This window comes from Leuciscus leuciscus (genome assembly GCF_965113295.1).
Source record: "Leuciscus leuciscus genome assembly, chromosome: 21".
NCBI lineage: Eukaryota > Metazoa > Chordata > Actinopteri > Cypriniformes > Leuciscidae > Leuciscus > Leuciscus leuciscus.
The window spans coordinates 475915-496440 of NC_138745.1; the positions used below are offsets into that span (position 1 = coordinate 475915).

The 20526-nt window shown below is 40.2% G+C and overlaps 1 protein-coding gene across 1 annotated transcript in view; it reads right to left on the minus strand.

Annotated features, from left to right (window-relative positions):
* Positions 1–20526, minus strand: part of dnah9 (dynein, axonemal, heavy chain 9) — a 144971-nt gene that overhangs the window by 42092 nt on the left and 82353 nt on the right. Inside the window, 6 exon segments of the mRNA XM_082152581.1 lie at positions 2554–2696; positions 3545–3668; positions 3990–4152; positions 4859–5055; positions 5372–5533; positions 8751–8990. Of these exon segments, the coding sequence (XP_082008707.1) occupies positions 2554–2696; positions 3545–3668; positions 3990–4152; positions 4859–5055; positions 5372–5533; positions 8751–8990 (1029 nt within the window).

Below are 20526 nucleotides of genomic sequence, written 5' to 3' on the forward strand. Positions count from 1 at the left end.
TCAAACACGCATCTCAAACACGCCTCAAACACACGTCTCAAACACACGCCTCAAACACACGTCTCAAACACACGTCTAACACACACGTCTCAAACACACGCCTCAAACACACGTCTAACACACGCCTCAAACACACGCCTCAAACACACGTCTCAAACACACGCCTCAAACACGCATCTCAAACACGCCTCAAACACACGTCTCAAACACACGCCTCAAACACACGCCTCAAACACGCATCTCAAACACGCCTCAAACACACGTCTCAAACACACGCCTCAAACACACGCCTCAAACACACGTCTCAAACACACGTCTAACACACACGTCTCAAACACACGCCTCAAACACACGCCTCAAACACACGTCTAACACACGCCTCAAACACACGCCTCAAACACACGTCTCAAACACACGCCTCAAACACGCATCTCAAACACGCCTCAAACACACGTCTCAAACACACGCCTCAAACACACGCCTCAAACACACGTCTAACACACGCCTCAAACACACGCCTCAAACACACGCCTCAAACACACGTCTAACACACGTCTCAAACACACGCCTCAAACACACGCCTCAAACACACGTCTAACACACGCCTCAAACACACGCCTCAAACACACGTCTCAAACACACGCCTCAAACACGCATCTCAAACACGCCTCAAACACACGTCTCAAACACACGCCTCAAACACACGCCTCAAACACGCCTCAAACACACGTCTCAAACACACGCCTCAAACACGCATCTCAAACACGCCTCAAACACACGCCTCAAACACACGCCTCAAACACACGCCTCAAACACACGTCTAACACACGCCTCAAACACACGTCTAACACACACGCTTCAAACACACGCCTCAAACACACGCCTCAAACACACGTCTAACACACGCCTCAAACACACGTCTCAAACACACGCCTCAAACACACGTCTAACACACGCCTCAAACACACGTCTAACACACGCCTCAAACACACGTCTCAAACACACGCCTCAAACACACGTCTAACACACGCCTCAAACACACGCCTCAAACACACGTCTAACACACGCCTCAAACACACGTCTAACACACGCCTCAAACACACGTCTAACACACGTCTCAAACACACGCCTCAAACACACGTCTAACACACGCCTCAAACACACGTCTAACACACGCCTCAAACACACGTCTCAAACACACGCCTCAAACACACGCCTCAAACACACGCCTCAAACACACGTCTAACACACACGTCTCAAACACACGCCTCAAACACACGCCTCAAACACACGTCTAACACACGCCTCAAACACACGCCTCAAACACACGTCTCAAACACACGCCTCAAACACGCATCTCAAACACGCCTCAAACACACGTCTCAAACACACGCCTCAAACACACGCCTCAAACACGCCTCAAACACACGTCTCAAACACACGCCTCAAACACGCATCTCAAACACGCCTCAAACACACGCCTCAAACACACGCCTCAAACACACGCCTCAAACACGCATCTCAAACACGCCTCAAACACACGTCTCAAACACACGCCTCAAACACACGCCTCAAACACGCATCTCAAACACGCCTCAAACACACGTCTCAAACACACGCCTCAAACACACGCCTCAAACACACGCCTCAAACACACGCCTCAAACACACGTCTCAAACACACGCCTCAAACACGCATCTCAAACACGCCTCAAACACACGTCTCAAACACACGCCTCAAACACACGCCTCAAACACGCATCTCAAACACGCCTCAAACACACGTCTCAAACACACGCCTCAAACACACGCCTCAAACACACGCCTCAAACACACGCCTCAAACACACGTCTAACACACGCCTCAAACACACGTCTAACACACACGCTTCAAACACACGCCTCAAACACACGCCTCAAACACACGTCTAACACACGCCTCAAACACGCGCCTCAAACACGCCTCAAACACACGTCTAACACACGCCTCAAACACACGTCTCAAACACACGCCTCAAACACGCCTGTTTGAGACGTGTGTTTGAGGCGTGTGTTTGAGGCGTGTGTTTAAGAATGCTTGTTTATCTCTTCTAAGTTTAGGCTTGATGTAGTCATTATCAGTGAAAGCTTTTTGAAGTGATTGGGTAGTGTAGTGAGTAGTGTTTTAAACTGGCGGTTATGGTAAGTTCCGTGGGACATTTCACAAACACACTTGACCAATCACAACACACTGCTCCAGCCGACCAATCAGAGCACAGTGTGCTTTTCAGAAGGAGGGGCTTCATAGAGACAGGAAGTAAACAGAGCGTTACTGACAGACTGGGAAGAGAGGAGCTGCATAATCAACATTCAAGCAGGAAAACCGTCCACACATTTACACACATCAACAAAAATCATATATCGGCGCAGAATCAGCCCTCGGACAGCCTCCCCAGAGACGTCAGGCTGTTCATGTTTATCTAGTTACATTGCGAGAGCTGGAAACTCATTTACAGAGACTGTGGGAGAGCAAAGGCAGCCCTGCGAGGCTTCATGAATCACTCCTGCTCACGCACTTTGAGTTGCCTACGGACACGGTCGATGAAGAACTTCCAGCAGTTTTCCCTGGTGTCCATCAGACCCTGACCACGCACTTCATTCCTCAAAGAAGAGATGATGTTCTCCACCTCGTCGTCAGGGAACAGGTCAGGGATTTCACCTGTGATGGAGACAAAGGGCTGATATCAGTCTCTGATAGATGGAAACGTTAGGAACTGGCCATAGGCAACAGGAAAATAATACAGCTCTCTGAAAAATTATGTTACTTTAGGCCTGAGAAATGTAAATAAAACAATCACACTCATATCTTGATACAGTGAAATGACTTGGACGATTAATTTCAATCAGATCAATCTTTTTTAACCAAACATTCACTGTGGACAAGAAGATTGGAAATGTTTAAAGCAAGTACAGTAAAAATCTACATTTACAAATAATTATGGCATGTTTTTCACAGTATGAGCAATATTTGGATCGGTATAATAAACAGCAATAACTACCTACATAATTGGTTGCCAAAATAAATGCATATTAATCATCACTATCATTTTAATACTGTTTTTATTGTTATTTGTTGTTGGTAATAATTATTATAATAAAAAATGCTATGTAAATATCTTTATTAGCATATGGAAAAGCTATTGCAGCACATCAACATATGAGTGATGATTTAAACTAATCATTGAATCGATTTCTTGAAACATTTCCCAATGATTCACAGAAATGGATCAAAAAGCTACTGAAGTTTAAATCAATCTCCTAACGCTCTCATGCTCGTGAGCCGCGGAAATAATGATTGAGCAATTCGTCTAATGACACGGTCTTTAAGAAACATAATGGAGAAAATAAAAAGCACATTAAAATCTTTGCAATGCAAAGTTTATACTGCCAGTAATATCATCACTAATAAACATAATAATATCCCCTCATGCATATCATCTGGCAGAGAAAGCCAGTGGCACACACACACACACACACACACACACGCACACGCGCACACACACTTACCAGATGCTAAAAGGTCGTTCACCAACACTAGGAACTTCTCATCTGCGACCTGGGCGTCTGTCATGAGGAGCACCATGCCAATATTCTTCACGCCAGCTTTAACGTATAACGCGCCCAAATCGCTCTGAGAATACACAACACAACAGTCACACGCCACGGCTCCTCTTCCCTGGAAGAGTCCCAGCAGAACAGTAAGAAATGAAACATATTACAGGCATGAAAGCTGATGAGCTACACACACAATAATGTGCAATATCATATTGTGTTCAAGAGCTCCTCTGTGTACTTGATAATTATTCCATTATTTCTCAGACTTTTGTCTGGAGTTGCACCTAGACGATCTGCACTCCGGCAGGAGCACCACGCTGGATATGTGATAGGGCCAATAGCAAGCAGTCGCAGTGAGTGTGATTTAGAGCAATTGTTTTGTGTCAGGCTAATAAACCTTTAGATCAGGGATGCCGTATCCTTTCTTCAGCGTGATCTGGAAGACCTCGAGTGAGCTGATGAAGGCCGCCAGTCTCGTCAGGCTCTGCTTCCCACTGCCGCCCACTCCCACCAGCAGAGCGTTTCCCCGAGGAGACTCCAGGATCCGGTTGATCCGGCAGCTGAGCAGGAGAGAACATGTGAAGCGCTGAGTAAAGCCTAAACGACTCTGAGGAGTCAGTGGTTCACCAGTACAGGCTCTTCAGTTACACATAATGATACGTGACGGTGCAGTGCAATAAACTCTTATTTACACCACTCACTGAGCAGATCTGAACGCATATTTGCTTGCCTATTAAATTGATAATGCTGTCAGTAGAGTTTGGAAAGGGCAAAAGTCAAGTCACTACTAGGGATGTGCAAAACATGTACATATTTTCTAAATCAATGAGTTGGTGGGTTATTGTCAATTCATTAATTACACTTATTTATAATAAATAAATTTAAAACTCTTTTTTAAATGATTAAAAACTTAATTTTGCTTTTTAGATTCTGAAACCATGAGAATAATCATGATTAACTTATTATACTGACATCCCTAGTTTTTAACAGGAATAAGTGTAAATAAAATGAACGTGGGACTGCAGTAAACATGACTCGGCGTCTATAAAACACTAGTTTAAAATGTTTAAAAGCAGCACAGGGCTTGGTGTCAGTGCAGTGAGATCCATCTAAATGCTGTTGGCTGTGGAAAAAGGATGAATTAATAGAAATACAACATTTCCGAGAGGCTTTCCCGTGCCCCCGTCTCTTTCTGGTGAAAGCTGCACAGTCTAAGGAGCTGCAGTGAAATCTAGAGTCCTGTCAAGATCAGCAGGGATGTCTTACATATGAGACATGGCGTCCTCGAAGAGAACCAGGTTCAGAGCCGGGTTGACCTCGTTGTAACCGTCCAGCGCTTCCAGCAGGGTTTTGTTCAGGCTCCCCCAGGACTGCACCGGCATGTATTTGGGTTCCCCGATGCCCGTGGCGAAGTGGCAGAACATGTTCATGGCCGTGGCCTCCTCCAGGGTCTCCTCCACATCCTAGTGGGAATAAAAACAGCCTTAAAACTCCATGAAATATTAACTAACGTTCAGTGCCGCTGCCTTGGGAAGGAGCTCAAGTTAAACCAAAAGACTGAGAATTCAATCAATTCATGTTCCTCTTAAACCATCATGAACTGTGTGTGTGTTGTTCTGCAGGAGTGAGCATGGCCATGTCAGCTGTTTCTCTCCTTCACGCGCTCGCTCATGAACCTCAGGAGGAGGGAGGCCGTGGACAGAAAAACTGTAAAAATCTTCGTGTCCTAATTTGCTGGACTGACAGGGTTTAGCTCTCTCTCCCCTGCAACTCTCTCACCTGGTAGAACTTCTTCACCGTGTCCGACTGCAGTTTGTCAAAGAGAGTGAAATCTGTGTGGTCCACCATCTTGTCTCGGTAGACCCGGTTGGCCTCGTGCAGGTAGACCTTCAGCAGGTCCTGAGGAGTGCGCACACACTCGCCGGTGCAGAACAGGATTCCCTGCAGTGAAACAACACAAGGGTTAGCGCTGCTTCTCCAGCACTCCTGATCTACTAATACTGCACTAGATTTTCTAAAATTGCAATAATTCAGATATCAACTGAGAGAGATGCACAAAAACACTGAATTGTTTGAGCATTGATGCTTTTGGGGAAGAAGTATATCTGGTTTGTCTAATATTCCACAACTTTAAACTCTACAATGATCTGAAAGAGACTGAGAAGGATGTCAGCCACCAGAACATGCCTCGTCTCGGATTATTTAAATATAGTCATCATGTCCTTTGTTGTACGGGTCACCCTCAGGGCTGTTGCCCGCAGAAGTGACTGAGAGGCTGTTGTTAATGTCCAAAATAAGCAGATTGATCAGAAGAGTGGAGCGAGGAGCCTCGGGTGAGTGTCCTCCTGGTGTGGATCCAGAAGCTCGTATTGATCAGGCATCAGGAGACGGACACACACCTGATCTAGCTCCAGCATCTGTCCAACACTCAGTCCTCATCCCGAGGGAACATTAGCTCTGTCCCGTCAGGAGCTGAGACTGCTCTGTGATCCGGGGTGTGTTAAAGCTCACTAAAGGCTCTCAAAGCAGGATCATCTTTTCACTCCTGAATCCAGAAAACTGCACTAAAGACATCTATAGATTATTGAGTCCTAATCTACGATCCAGCAACCCTGCTATTATCAAGCCAGCTTTACGTCTATAGCGCTTCATACGGCACAGGGTGTTTCAAAGCAGCTGCACAGGAAAATAATGATGCGATGATGCACTAAAAACACAACAGCAGACGGTCATCATCCAGCTGAGGTCGGCTCAGTTCTGTTCAATAACTTCTGTAATAAACTGTGACGTCATCATCAAATCAATATTATATAGATACCTGTATGAGTTCTTCTCCACATTGTTGGGTGTTTATTCAACTATAGACACTTTTGTGGACTATATCTATATCTACAGGCACTAGATTATAAACAGCCTTAAAATACTCGATAGTTCATAAGTCATTTTCTTCTGTACACATCTCCATCTCCACACGTCAGATTAGGAGTTTCATTACATTCTGTGATGGACATTTTAAAACGTAAAAATCTTTCGCAATACAATTACACTATTAAATATATTAATGACTATTTATATAAATGATTTCACATGATACACACTGAAACAGGAAATCATTGTGTTTATTTATATGTTATTATTTTGTTTATATGTACATTTATTATTTTGAATCACTCTTTGCTTAAATGATCAGTTGTTTTAGGACTGAGAGTGTGGGATAAGGGGACAACAATACAGATCTGTACATAAACTAGCTATTTAAAAACTAGCCAAATATAAATGATTAAAGCATGTAAAGAAGTTTAAGACAAAGTTGCCAATGTGACACTCGTGTTACAAAAGGAAAAAAGTTGATTTGATAAAGAGAAATATATATATAAATATCTTAATTAAACTATATATAATATCAAACTGCAAGTGCTGCATTAGTGCTGTGGAGATCATTACTGTGGTGTCCAGCTTCACTGCAGTCGAGACGCCATCTCCACAGTCGCCTCTCTAAAACATCCATCACTGATTGGCCGTCGCTGATCAGCACATGTAGGCTGAGGAGGGCCGTCAGCATGACATACAGCGAGCAGTGTGTGTGACGCTCAAGAGCCCAGCGCCGACACACACACACTCACACACACACACACACACACACACACACACACACACACACACACACACACACACACACACACACACACACACGTCTCTCGGAGAGCCCAGCGCCGACACACACACACTCACACACGTCTCTCACACACACGTCTCTCGGAGAGCCCAGCGCCGACACACACACACACACACACGTCTCTCACACACACGTCTCTAGGAGAGCCCAGCGCCGACACACACACACACACACACACACACACACACACACACACACGTCTCACACACACACGTCTCTCGGAGAGCCCAGCGCCGACACACACACATAAACATCTCACACACACACACACACACGTCACACACACGTCTCACACACACACGTCTCTCTGAGAGCCCAGTGCCGACACACACACACACACACACACACACACACACACGTCCTCAGCGGAGCTTCATTATCTCAGCCGTCTCTCACACACGGCTGTAAACTAATGACTTGACGTCAATCACGGTGCTGAAGTGAAGCACAGTTCCTACCGGCAGCATCTGAAGTCTGAACTTTATTAAAAATGGAACTTTTCTTGGCTGTGGGCAAATAAGCTGCCTTTTAATTTTTTTAAACCGTTCACAAAAACAAAAGGGATCGGATCGGGCCTTTGGGTCCCTCTCGGCGTAACATGAGACATTCAGTCCTGCGTATCACCAACTAATTAAACCAATCGGAGAAACATCGGCGCAGACGCAGACACACACACGCTGAGCTCTGAGAGCACTGCTGATGAAGAAGACGAAGCTGGGAGTGTGTGCTTTCAGGCTCTGAACTGTGAGCTGAATTAGTAAGGCAGAACTAAGGGCCGATCTTCAAATGTTCCTTCAGCTGCGTCTCGTTCTGCTTCATTACTCCGACGGCTCCCCAAACAATGAGTGGAGGTTCACAGGCTATTCTCTTCTCTTTCCACTTTCATCAGCACTAAACCGAGGAAACGGGCCCAGTAAAGCCCTTCTAAAACAATGAAATCCAAAGAGCGTTTGTCTAATCCAGCACAGTAACAAGAGCTGGGACAGAAGAGCCGCAATTAAGAGCTGGACGTGCCGAACTGTCTATGCGTGAGAATGGACCACATGCATGTGCTGCTTAGAAAAAAGCTGATATGACTTTTAACTAATGCATGAAATGGATTTGTCTGCATCTGTCAGGAAGTGCACATGAAAAGATGCCATGGATGAATTAATTATTCAATTCGCCTGCAAAGAGAAACTAACCAGAAGCTGATCGGTGGCTTTTGACAGGCTCATCTGAACCACTACTTTTACTTCAGTTCATCAATACTTCAGTAATCTACAGCTCATCTCAAACCATCAGCTCTGCCTTTCAATCATTAGTCATTTGAGACTGAAATTACTCGCACTGTTTTCAGAGCTCATGACTTACGAGACAGTCATATAAATGTAATATTACACATAGGAAAGATTATGAACTTTCACCAGTTTTCCTCACATGGATGGCATTCAGAGAGCGGCTGCGAGGGGTTTCTGGGATAAAAGGTTATTGTTTGAGTACCTGGAATATGTTGGAGAGGTCGCGGAGGTTGAAGATGTAGTGGAACTTGATGGCGGTGGGCAGGAAGCTGGTGGTGATGCGCTGGTGGAGAGCGAGTGCCAGCGTGACCAGCTGAGAGCTGCTCTTCTGCAGGGCCGATGTGAAGCTGTCTCCGCTCAGGTGCTGGCTCAGGATACTGCAGTAGATGGTGTTCAGGGCCTCCACTCCGGGGAACGACAGTGCAAACACTGAGAAATGCCTCTGAGATACACGTTTCAACAGTTGCACATTAAGCCTTTGCTTCAGCTTTGAGAGGTGACACTATATGAAACAGTTTCTAAATAATTTATATATACACTACCAGTCAGAACTTTTGGATCGGTACGATTTTTTGTTTTTAAAAGAACTCACCAAGGCTGCATTAATTTGATAAAAAATAAAATAAAATAAACACTAATATTGTTAAATATTATGACAATTTAAAATAACTGTTTTCTTTTTAAATACATTTCAAAATGTATTCCTGTGATCAAAGCTGTATTTTCAGCATCATTACTCCAGACTTCAGTGTCACATGATCCTTCAGAAATCCTTCTAATATAATGATTTGATGCTCAAAAAAACATTTATGATTATTATCAATGTTGAAAACATTTGTTCAAAAAAAATCTGGATTTTTAATTCTATATTTATAATCAAATAAATGTAGCCTTGGTGAGCAGAAGAGACTTCATTTAAAACTGTATGGATGTATGACTGTATGTATGACTGTATGCATGTATGACTGTATGTATGACTGTATGCATGTATGACTGTATGTATGACTGTATGCATGTATGACTGTATGTATGTATGACTGTATGTATGCATGTATGACTGTATGTATGCATGACTGTATGCATGTATGACTGTATGTACTGTATGTATGTATGACTGTTTGCATGTATGACTGTATGCATGCATGACTTACTGTATGTATGTATGTATGACTGTATGCATGTATGTATGACTGTATGTATGTATGTATGTATGTATGTATGACTGTATGCATGTATGACTGTATGACTGTATGCATGCATGACTGTATGCATGTATGACTGTATGCATGCATGTATGACTGTATGCATGTATGACTGTATGCATGTATGACTGTATGCATGTTTGACTGTATGCATGCATGTATGACTGTATGCATGTATGACTGTTTGCATGTATGACTGTATGTATGTATGTATGACTGTATGTATGTATGTATGACTCTATGTATGTATGTATGACTGTATGTATGACTGTATGCATGTATGACTGTATGCATGTATGACTGTATGTATGTATGACTGTGTGCATGTATGACTGTACGTATGTATGACCGTATGTATGCATGTATGACTGTATGTATGCATATATGACTGTATGCATGTATGACTGTATGCATGTATGACTGTATGTATGACTGTATGCATGACTGTATGCATGTATGACTGTATGTATGACTGTATGCATGTATGACTGTATGTATGTATGACTGTATGCATGACTGTATGTATGTATGACTGTATGTATGCATGACTGTATGCATGTATGACTGTATGTATGTATGACTGTATGTATGCATGTATGACTGTATGTATGCATGACTGTATGCATGTATGACTGTATGTACTGTATGTATGTATGACTGTTTGCATGTATGACTGTATGCATGCATGACTGACTGTATGTATGTATGTATGACTGTATGCATGTATGTATGACTGTATGTATGTATGTATGTATGTATGTATGTATGACTGTATGCATGTATGACTGTATGACTGTATGCATGCATGACTGTATGCATGTATGACTGTATGCATGCATGTATGACTGTATGCATGTATGACTGTATGCATGTATGACTGTATGCATGTTTGACTGTATGCATGCATGTATGACTGTATGCATGTATGACTGTTTGCATGTATGACTGTATGTATGTATGTATGACTCTATGTATGTATGTATGACTGTATGTATGACTGTATGCATGTATGACTGTATGCATGTATGACTGTATGTATGTATGACTGTGTGCATGTATGACTGTACGTATGTATGACCGTATGTATGCATGTATGACTGTATGTATGCATATATGACTGTATGCATGTATGACTGTATGCATGTATGACTGTATGTATGACTGTATGCATGACTGTATGCATGTATGACTGTATGTATGACTGTATGCATGTATGACTGTATGTATGTATGACTGTATGCATGACTGTATGTATGTATGACTGTATGTATGCATGACTGTATGCATGTATGACTGTATGTATGTATGTATGACTGTATGCATGTATGACTGTATGCATGACTGTATGTATGTATGACTGTATGTATGCATGACTGTATGCATGTATGACTGTATGTATGTATGTATGACTGTATGCATGTATGACTGTATGTATGCATAACTGTATGTATGCATGTATGACTGTATTTATGTATGACTGTATGTATGTATGACTGTATGCATGTATGACTGTATGTATGCATAACTGTATGTATGCATGTATGACTGTATTTATGTATGACTGTATGTATGTATGACTGTGTGCATGTATGACTGTATGGATGTGTGACTGTATGGATGCATGACTGTATGGATGCATGACTGTATGGATGCATGACTGTATGGATGCATGACTGTATGGATGCATGACTGTATGTATGTATGTATGACTGTATGGATGCATGACTGTATGTATGTATGACTGTATGGATGTATGACTGTATGGATGCATGACTGTATGTATGTATGACTGTATGTATGTATGACTGTATGTATGTATGACTGTATGTATGCATGTATGACTGTATGTATGCATGACTGTATGGATGTATGACTGTATGTATGTATGACTGTATGTATGCATGTATGACTGTATGTATGCATGACTGTATGGATGTATGACTGTATGTATGCATGACTGTATGGATGTATGACTGTATGGATGTATGACTGTATGTATGTATGACTGTATGTATGCATGTATGACTGTATGTATGCATGACTGTATGGATGTATGACTGTATGTATGCATGACTGTATGGATGTATGACTGTATGGATGCATGACTGTATGGATGCATGACTGTATGGATGCATGACTGTATGGATGCATGACTGTATGGATGCATGACTGTATGTATGCATGACTGTATGTATGCATGACTGTATGTATGCATGACTGTATGGATGTATGACTGTATGGATGTATGACTGTATGTATGCATGACTGTATGGATGTATGACTGCATGTATGCATGACTGTGTGCATGTATGACTGTATGGATGTATGACTGTATGGATGTATGACTGTGTGCATGTATGACTGTATGGATGTATGACTGTATGGATGTATGACTGTATGGATGTATGACTGTATATATGTATGACTGTGTGCATGTATGACTGTATGTATGCATGACTGTATGTATGGATGTATGACTGTATGGATGTGATGTATGACTGTATGGATGTATGACTGTATGGATGTATGACTGTATGGATGTATGACTGTATGTATGGATGTATGACTGTATATATGCATGACTCTATGTATGCATGACTATGGATGTATGACTGTATGTATGCATGACTGTATGTATGGATGTATGACTGTATATATGCATGACTCTATGTATGCATGACTATGGATGTATGACTGTATGTATGCATGACTCTATGTATGCATGACTATGGATGTATGACTGTATGTATGCATGACTGTATGTATGCATGACTGTATGGATGTATGACTGTATGGATGTATGACTGTATGGATGTATGACTGTATGGATGTATGACTGTGTGCATGTATGACTGTATGGATGTATGACTGTATGTATGTATGACTGCGTGCATGTATGACTGTATGTATGCATGACTATGGATGTATGACTGTATGTATGCATGACTGTATGTATGGATGTATGACTGTATATATGCATGACTCTATGTATGCATGACTATGGATGTATGACTGTATGTATGCATGACTCTATGTATGCATGACTATGGATGTATGACTGTATGTATGCATGACTGTATGTATGGATGTATGACTGTATATATGCATGACTCTATGTATGCATGACTATGGATGTATGACTGTATGTATGCATGACTGTATGTATGGATGTATGACTGTATATATGCATGACTCTATGTATGCATGACTATGGATGTATGACTGTATGTATGCATGACTGTATGGATGTATGACTGTATATATGCATGACTCTATGTATGCATGACTATGGATGTATGACTGTATGTATGCATGACTGTATGTATGTATGCATGACTGTATGGATGTATGACTGTATGGATGTATGACTGTATATATGCATGACTCTATGTATGCATGACTATGGATGTATGACTGTATGTACGCATGACTCTATGTATGCATGACTATGGATGTATGACTGTATGTATGCATGACTGTATGGATGTATGACTGTATGGATGTATGACTGTATGTATGTATGACTGCGTGCATGTATGACTGTATGTATGCATGACTATGGATGTATGACTGTATGTATGCATGACTGTATGGATGTATGACTGTATGGATGTATGACTGTATGGATGTATGACTGTATGTATGCATGACTGTATGTATGCATGACTGTATGGATGTATGACTGTATGTATGTATGACTGTATGTATGCATGACTGTATGGATGTATGACTGTATGGATGTATGACTGTATGGATGTATGACTGTATGTATGTATGACTGTGTGCATGTATGACTGTATGGATGTATGACTGTATGGATGTATGACTGTATGGATGTATGACTGTGTGCATGTATGACAGTATGGATGTATGACTGTATGTATGTTTGACTGTATGGATGTATGACTGTATGTATGTATGACTGTATGGATGTATGACTGTATGTATGTATGACTGTATGTATGTATGACTGTGTGCATGTATGACAGTATGGATGTATGACTGTATGTATGTTTGACTGTATGGATGTATGACTGTATGTATGTTTGACTGTATGGATGTATGACTGTATGTATGTATGACTGTATGGATGTATGACTGTGTGGATGTATGACTGTATGTATGTTTGACTGTATGGATGTATGACTGTGTGCATGTATGACAGTATGGATGTATGACTGTATGGATGTATGACTGTGTGCATGTTTGACTGTATGGATGTATGACTGTATGTATGTATGACTGTATGGATGTATGACTGTGTGGATGTATGACTGTATGTATGTTTGACTGTATGGATGTATGACTGTGTGCATGTATGACAGTATGGATGTATGACTGTATGGATGTATGACTGTATGGATGTATGACTGTGTGCATGTTTGACTGTATGGATGTATGACTGTATGGATGTATGACAGTATGGATGTATGACTGTATGTATGTTTGACTGTATGGATGTATGACTGTGTGGATGTATGACTGTGTGCATGTTTGACTGTATGGATGTATGACTGTATGGATGTATGACTGTGTGGATGTATGACTGTATGTATGTTTGACTGTATGTATGTATGACTGTATGGATGTATGACTGTGTGGATGTATGACTGTATGTATGTTTGACTGTATGTATGTATGACTGTATGGATGTATGACTGTGTGGATGTATGACTGTATGTACTGTATGTATGTATGACTGTTTGCATGTATGACTGTATGCATGCATGACTGACTGTATGTATGTATGTATGACTGTATGCATGTATGTATGACTGTATGTATGTATGTATGTATGTATGTATGACTGTATGCATGTATGACTGTATGACTGTATGCATGCATGACTGTATGCATGTATGACTGTATGCATGCATGTATGACTGTATGCATGTATGACTGTATGCATGTATGACTGTATGCATGTTTGACTGTATGCATGCATGTATGACTGTATGCATGTATGACTGTTTGCATGTATGACTGTATGTATGTATGTATGACTGTATGTATGTATGTATGACTCTATGTATGTATGTATGACTGTATGTATGACTGTATGCATGTATGACTGTATGCATGTATGACTGTATGTATGTATGACTGTGTGCATGTATGACTGTACGTATGTATGACCGTATGTATGCATGTATGACTGTATGTATGCATATATGACTGTATGCATGTATGACTGTATGCATGTATGACTGTATGTATGACTGTATGCATGACTGTATGCATGTATGACTGTATGTATGACTGTATGCATGTATGACTGTATGTATGACTGTATGCATGTATGACTGTATGTATGTATGTATGACTGTATGCATGTATGACTGTATGCATGACTGTATGTATGTATGACTGTATGTATGCATGACTGTATGCATGTATGACTGTATGTATGTATGTATGACTGTATGCATGTATGACTGTATGTATGCATAACTGTATGTATGCATGTATGACTGTATTTATGTATGACTGTATGTATGTATGACTGTATGCATGTATGACTGTATGTATGCATAACTGTATGTATGCATGTATGACTGTATTTATGTATGACTGTATGTATGTATGACTGTGTGCATGTATGACTGTATGGATGTATGACTGTATGGATGCATGACTGTATGGATGCATGACTGTATGGATGCATGACTGTATGGATGCATGACTGTATGGATGCATGACTGTATGGATGCATGACTGTATGTATGTATGTATGACTGTATGGATGCATGACTGTATGTATGTATGACTGTATGGATGTATGACTGTATGGATGCATGACTGTATGTATGTATGACTGTATGTATGTATGACTGTATGTATGTATGACTGTATGTATGCATGTATGACTGTATGTATGCATGACTGTATGGATGTATGACTGTATGTATGCATGACTGTATGGATGTATGACTGCATGTATGCATGACTGTGTGCATGTATAACTGTATGGATGTATGACTGTATGGATGTATGACTGTGTGCATGTATGACTGTATGGATGTATGACTGTATGGATGTATGACTGTATGGATGTATGACTGTATATATGTATGACTGTGTGCATGTATGACTGTATGTATGCATGACTGTATGTATGGATGTATGACTGTATGGATGTATGACTGTATGGATGTATGACTGTATGGATGTATGACTGTATGGATGTATGACTGTATGGATGTATGACTGTATGTATGGATGTATGACTGTATATATGCATGACTATGTATGCATGACTATGGATGTATGACTGTATGTATGCATGACTGTATGTATGGATGTATGACTGTATATATGCATGACTCTATGTATGCATGACTATGGATGTATGACTGTATGTATGCATGACTCTATGTATGCATGACTATGGATGTATGACTGTATGTATGCATGACTGTATGTATGCATGACTGTATGGATGTATGACTGTATGGATGTATGACTGTATGGATGTATGACTGTATGTATGTATGACTGTGTGCATGTATGACTGTATGGATGTATGACTGTATGGATGTATGACTGTATGTATGTATGACTGCGTGCATGTATGACTGTATGTATGCATGACTATGGATGTATGACTGTATGTATGCATGACTGTATGTATGGATGTATGACTGTATATATGCATGACTCTATGTATGCATGACTATGGATGTATGACTGTATGTATGCATGACTCTATGTATGCATGACTATGGATGTATGACTGTATGTATGCATGACTGTATGTATGGATGTATGACTGTATATATGCATGACTCTATGTATGCATGACTATGGATGTATGACTGTATGTATGCATGACTGTATGTATGGATGTATGACTGTATATATGCATGACTCTATGTATGCATGACTATGGATGTATGACTGTATGTATGCATGACTGTATGGATGTATGACTGTATATATGCATGACTCTATGTATGCATGACTATGGATGTATGACTGTATGTATGCATGACTGTATGTATGTATGCATGACTGTATGGATGTATGACTGTATGGATGTATGACTGTATATATGCATGACTCTATGTATGCATGACTATGGATGTATGACTGTATGTACGCATGACTCTATGTATGCATGACTATGGATGTATGACTGTATGTATGCATGACTGTATGGATGTATGACTGTATGGATGTATGACTGTATGTATGTATGACTGCGTGCATGTATGACTGTATGTATGCATGACTATGGATGTATGACTGTATGTATGCATGACTGTATGGATGTATGACTGTATGGATGTATGACTGTATGGATGTATGACTGTATGTATGTATGACTGTATGTATGCATGACTGTATGGATGTATGACTGTATGTATGCATGACTGTATGTATGCATGACTGTATGGATGTATGACTGTATGTATGTATGACTGTATGTATGCATGACTGTGTGGATGTATGACTGTATGTATGTTTGACTGTATGGATGTATGACTGTGTGCATGTATGACAGTATGGATGTATGACTGTATGGATGTATGACTGTATGGATGTATGACTGTGTGCATGTTTGACTGTATGGATGTATGACTGTATGGATGTATGACAGTATGGATGTATGACTGTATGTATGTTTGACTGTATGGATGTATGACTGTGTGGATGTATGACTGTGTGCATGTTTGACTGTATGGATGTATGACTGTATGGATGTATGACTGTGTGGATGTATGACTGTATGTATGTTTGACTGTATGTATGTATGACTGTATGGATGTATGACTGTGTGGATGTATGACTGTATGTATGTTTGACTGTATGGATGTATGACTGTATGGATGTATGACTGTATGGATGTATGACTGTATGGATGTATGACAGTATGGATGTATGACTGTATGTATGTATGACTGTATGGATGTATGACTGTATGGATGTATGACTGTATGGATGTATGACTGTGTGGATGTATGACTGTATGGATGTATGACTGTATGGATGTATGACTGTATGGATGTATGACAGTATGGATGTATGACTGTATGTATGTTTGACTGTATGGATGTATGACTGTGTGCATGTATGACTGTATGGATGTATTACTGTATGGATGTATGACTGTATGGATGTATGACTGTATGTATGTATGACTGTATGTATGTATGACTGTATGGATGTATGACTGTATGGATGTATGACTGTGTGGATGTATGACTGTATGTATGTTTGACTGTATGTATGTATGACTGTATGGATGTATGACTGTGTGGATGTATGACTGTATGGATGTATGACTGTATGTATGTATGACTGTATGTATGTATGACTGTATGTATGTATGACTGTATGTATGTATGACTGTATGGATGTATGACTGTATGTATGTATGACTGTATGTATGTATGACTGTATGGATGTATTACTGTATGGATGTATGACTGTATGGATGTATGACTGTATGGATGTATGACTGTGTGGATGTATGACTGTGTGGATGTATGACTGTGTGGATGTATGACTGTATGGATGTATGACTGTATGGATGTATGACTGTATGTATGTTTGACTGTATGTATGTATGACTGTATGGATGTATGACTGTATGGATGTATGACTGTGTGGATGTATGACTGTGTGGATGTATGACTGTATGGATGTATGACTGTATGTATGTATGACTGTATGGATGTATGACTGTATGGATGTATGACTGTATGTATGTATGACTGTATGGATGTATGACTGTATGTATGTATGACTGTATGTATGTATGACTGTATGTATGTATGACTGTATGGATGTATGACTGTGTGGATGTATGACTGTATGGATGTATGACTGTATGGATGTATGACTGTATGGATGTATGACTGTATGTATGTATGACTGTATGTATGTATGACTGTATGGATGTATGACTGTATGTATGTATGACTGTATGGATGTATGACTGTATGTATGTATGACTGTATGTATGTATGACTGTATGGATGCATGACTGTATGTATGTATGACTGTATGTATGTATGACTGTATGTATGTATGACTGTATGTATGCATGTATGACTGTATGTATGCATGACTGTATGGATGTATGACTGTATGTATGTATGACTGTATGTATGCATGTATGACTGTATGTATGCATGACTGTATGGATGTATGACTGTATGTATGCATGACTGTATGGATGTATGACTGTATGGATGTATGACTGTATGTATGTATGACTGTATGTATGCATGTATGACTGTATGTATGCATGACTGTATGGATGTATGACTGTATGTATGCATGACTGTATGGATGCATGACTGTATGGATGCATGACTGTATGTATGCATGACTGTATGGATGCATGACTGTATGGATGCATGACTGTATGGATGCATGACTGTATGGATGCATGACTGTATGTATGCATGACTGTATGTATGCATGACTGTATGTATGCATGACTGTATGGATGTATGACTGTATGGATGTATGACTGTATGTATGCATGACTGTATGGATGTATGACTGCATGTATGCATGACTGTGTGCATGTATGACTGTATGGATGTATGACTGTGTGGATGTATGACTGTATGTATGTTTGACTGTATGGATGTATGACTGTGTGCATGTATGACAGTATGGATGTATGACTGTATGGATGTATGACTGTATGGATGTATGACTGTGTGCATGTTTGACTGTATGGATGTATGACTGTATGGATGTATGACAGTATGGATGTATGACTGTATGTATGTTTGACTGTATGGATGTATGACTGTGTGGATGTATGACTGTGTGCATGTTTGACTGTATGGATGTATGACTGTATGGATGTATGACTGTGTGGATGTATGACTGTATGTATGTTTGACTGTATGTATGTATGACTGTATGGATGTATGACTGTGTGGATGTATGACTGTATGTATGTTTGACTGTATGTATGTATGACTGTATGGATGTATGACTGTGTGGATGTATGACTGTATGTACTGTATGTATGTATGACTGTTTGCATGTATGACTGTATGCATGCATGACTGACTGTATGTATGTATGTATGACTGTATGCATGTATGTATGACTGTATGTATGTATGTATGTATGTATGACTGTATGCATGTATGACTGTATGACTGTATGCATGCATGACTGTATGCATGTATGACTGTATGCATGCATGTATGACTGTATGCATGTATGACTGTATGCATGTATGACTGTATGCATGTTTGACTGTATGCATGCATGTATGACTGTATGCATGTATGACTGTTTGCATGTATGACTGTATGTATGTATGTATGACTGTATGTATGTATGTATGACTCTATGTATGTATGTATGACTGTATGTATGACTGTATGCATGTATGACTGTATGCATGTATGACTGTATGTATGTATGACTGTGTGCATGTATGACTGTACGTATGTATGACCGTATGTATGCATGTATGACTGTATGTATGCATATATGACTGTATGCATGTATGACTGTATGCATGTATGACTGTATGTATGACTGTATGCATGACTATGCATGTATGACTGTATGTATGACTGTATGCATGTATGACTGTATGTATGACTGTATGCATGTATGACTGTATGTATGTATGTATGACTGTATGCATGTATGACTGTATGCATGACTGTATGTATGTATGACTGTATGTATGCATGACTGTATGCATGTATGACTGTATGTATGTATGTATGACTGTATGCATGTATGACTGTATGTATGCATAACTGTATGTATGCATGTATGACTGTATTT